Source organism: Crocuta crocuta, unplaced genomic scaffold (assembly GCF_008692635.1).
Source record: "Crocuta crocuta isolate KB4526 unplaced genomic scaffold, BGI_CrCroc_1.0 scaffold258, whole genome shotgun sequence".
Lineage (NCBI taxonomy): Eukaryota > Metazoa > Chordata > Mammalia > Carnivora > Hyaenidae > Crocuta > Crocuta crocuta.
The window spans coordinates 2,564,241-2,567,566 of NW_027532842.1; the positions used below are offsets into that span (position 1 = coordinate 2,564,241).

General features: G+C 54.6%; 1 protein-coding gene across 1 annotated transcript in view; it reads left to right on the forward strand.

Annotated features, from left to right (window-relative positions):
- Nucleotides 1-3,326, forward strand: part of FLT1 (fms related receptor tyrosine kinase 1) — a gene marked incomplete at its 5' end in the record, with an annotated part of 150,185 nt that overhangs the window by 135,652 nt on the left and 11,207 nt on the right. Inside the window, one exon of the mRNA XM_077745413.1 lies at nt 157-256. Coding sequence (XP_077601539.1) covers nt 157-256 — 100 coding nt within the window. The remainder of the gene's footprint in view (nt 1-156; nt 257-3,326) is intronic.

Here is a 3,326-nt window from a genome sequence, read left to right on the forward strand (position 1 = left end):
TGTTTATGGGATGTGGGGAGCCATTCCAGTCACTGGGGACTGAACCATCGCTTGAAAGGGAGGAGATGAACCCCGAGGTGCCCCCCCCCCACACCGTGGTGTTTTGCACCCAGAAGCCGCGACGTGCCCTGTGCTTCCTCACGCCGCCTCTTACAGGTGGGGCTCCGTACCCGGGAGTGCAGATGGACGAGAACTTCTGCAGCCGTCTGAAGGAAGGGATGAGGATGAGAGCCCCCGAATACGCGACTCCGGAAATGTGAGCCCCCGGCCTCCCCCCTTCCCCGTCTGCGCTCTGGGGCGCACTCTCCCTGATCCGTCCCTCCCCGTTGCCTCTGTGGCCCACTGACATGACTCTTCAAGGCCTTTAGCTGCAACTGAGGTTAGAAACGGAGCCTCTAGGTATGAATCCGGCCCACTGAACAGAGCACCCAGGAACCCGACGCAAGGCCCTGCTCCCGTTCCCAGAGGGGGAGCCCAGTGAGCTAAGCGGCCACGGGGGTGAAGGGCTAAAGGTCGCCGTGGAGCGATCCGTCCTCCATCACGCGGGAGACCGCTGAGGGGGGTTTCACTTGGGATTCGGGGGAAGAGGTGTAGGGAGGAAGCGGAGGGCTCTCCCGAGTGCGGTAGAAGTCCCGCTCCACAGAGGGCTCCGTGGACGTGAAGCCTTCTCTGGGCTCGGTTTCGGGGTGTGCAGCTCCTTGAGAGGCTTCCTGCTTATGATGCACGGACTCTGGGCTCCGTGCGAGGGCCTTCATGGTGCAGCGCTTGCTGGCCTCCCTTGGACGCTCTTTTCCTGAAGCTGGTGGGTGGATGTTTTGCACGTTAAGGCCTACGCAGGAATGTGATGACACTTGCACTTTTACGGGGCTGCTGACAAGGACCTGGGCCCCCCCAGGCGCCACCACCTTTCCTGCACTGGCAGGCGGCCCTCCCCGTCCCACCCACACAATGGGGTCTCGTCAGAAGCCCCGGGATGGCCTTTGGGGAGGAGTCGGAGGGAACGAAGGAAGTGTGGGCTTGGCCGAAGTGCAAGGTTGCTGTCTCTTTCCGTCACCTTCTGGAGACAAGGCTGGGTCAGACCCAGGCCGAGGACGGGAGACGCAGGCCCATCGAGGCAGCGTCGGGGAGTGGCNACGGTGTCTTATCAGCGAAGGGCAGAGAGCTTGAGGCAGGGCTCCTTTCCGAGAGCCGGGAACAGAGCTATCTCGGCCCACGGGACGCCATCTGGGCTGTGGCGTGTTGAAGGCGTTGAAGAGTTTTTAATTGCTCGCTTCCTCTTGCTTGGTGGAGAGGGGCAACCGCCAGGAGATCTGGTGTGAAATGAGATGACTTTGCACTTTACGGGCTTCTAAGCTAAGTGTCCCCCCCCCCACCCCCCACACAGTTCCATCTAAAGTTCCCAGAAACCTTGAGGGGCAGACAGGCAGATGTTATCATCTGAATTTGATGAGTAATGAAACTAATCCTCCCAGAAGTGATTTGTCCTCTGTCAACTCTGTAGCAGAGGAGACACTTAGAAGCCAGTCTTTTGAACTGATTTCCTTAGATCACAGGACTGTTAAATTAGAAAGATATCCGATATTCCTTAGGAAAAAAGGTTTCTCTTAATGTCCACTCATGCCTTGAATATTTCTGCTTTTCATATAATCGGATAATCACAAGACTCTCCATTGGTAACAACCGTAATTGCAGTCAGTATTAGGTAACGTTTAATATTTATTAACTAAGTAGTTGTTTAGTGCTCAGGTGCCAGGCACTGTTTTAAGTGTCCGGAGGCTCATTACAACCCCAAACAGGTACAAGTGTTAGCTCCAATTAAGAGATAAGAAAACTGAGGCACAGAACATCGGAGTGATGGTGCCACGCTGCTAATGAGTTAGGCTGAGTCGAGAGCCCACACCGCTAGGTCTGCTCTAATACTTACCCAGATTCCGGTCCAGGATGACTCTAGAGGTACGGCGTCCTTTCAGCTGTGGACTGAAAACCCCCTCGGACTTGATCAAAGGTTCATGTCTTCACGTTAATCACTCTCAGATGACACTTGTGTCCCAAGCAGCCTGTAGAGAAAAGGATGGCTCCTCAGTGCCGGAGGGAGGTGGGGTGGGCATTAGAAATTCTGAAGAGCAGCAGCTTTGCGAAACGTTTGTTCAGCAGGCTAGAATCCCGGCCTTCCGCCGCTCTCCAGCATTTGAGAGCCGATGGAGAATTTCCTTCTTGTTTGCTCCAACAGTTGAAGTCCCCTGGGTGCCGGGCAGGAGACAGAGTACAGCGCTCAGAACAGGCTTCTGTGACCTGAACTTGGCCCAAAGTGGCGTGCGCTTGGGGGCTTGGGTGATTGCTTGAGAGGAAGCCCTGCCCCCAGCTGGTTTCAAGAAGGGCTCTTGGGTTGAGTGCAACTGGTGTGTCTTACTGTATTCAACCTGTTTACTTAGTGATGTGAACCATCCGACGCAGAGTGGCTGGTTCCTCGCCCAGGGCCTGTTTAATCAGGCCTGTCTTTCAATAAGGAAATAAGCAATGAAGTGTTTCGATTTTTTTTTTCTAATTTTCCTTTGGTGTTTGCTGAGATGATTTGCGTTGGATTTTAGGCAAGAGGGGCGGAAAGCAGAAATCAGAAACCAAGAATCACAATAAAGCAGCAAGTTATTTGTAGACGGTCCCTTTTGCTGGTTTCAGCAGAGAGAACCGAGCGAGAGTGCTGCTCGCAGCAGCTGCTCGCTCAGGGGTGAAAGGATGCTGGCTGAGATGAGCCGGTGGGCCCCCACCCCCACCCCTGCGCGTCTGCACACTCCCTCCTCTCAGGAACCGCCCCCCCTCTCCTCCAACCTTCAAGCCTTTCTTGCTTTGACTACCTTTTATAGATGATCTGTGCATGTATTTGACATCCTTCCAACAGCCTCCAAGATTGTTTATTGCTAGAATTGCTTTGGAGGATTAGGCTTCAGTGTGGGAAGGTGGGAGGCAGGCCAGGGTTCGTCGCAGCCAATGCATGTAAATGTTTGTGCGCCTATCTCGGTCAATTAGTAGACTGTGTAGACGTAAAGGGAGAGCCAGAGAAAACTGTGCAGACTGTCTTAGGCTACTTCAGACCTTTGGCCACTAGCAGGCTGCCCCAGGTTGTCTGAAAGGAGCAGGTGCCTTGCGTCCTCACTCTGAGGCTGCCGGTCAGGGATAGTTAGGGACCCTGTGTCTCCGGAGAGAAGGGACAATGGCCCAGAGTTAGAGATCTTGTGTTCCCCTCCTCACTCCCAGCCTCCCATGGGCCTGCAGATTGAGCTTCAGTAGAGTGGTCCCTGACATCGGCCTTCACAGCCCTTGGGACAAGC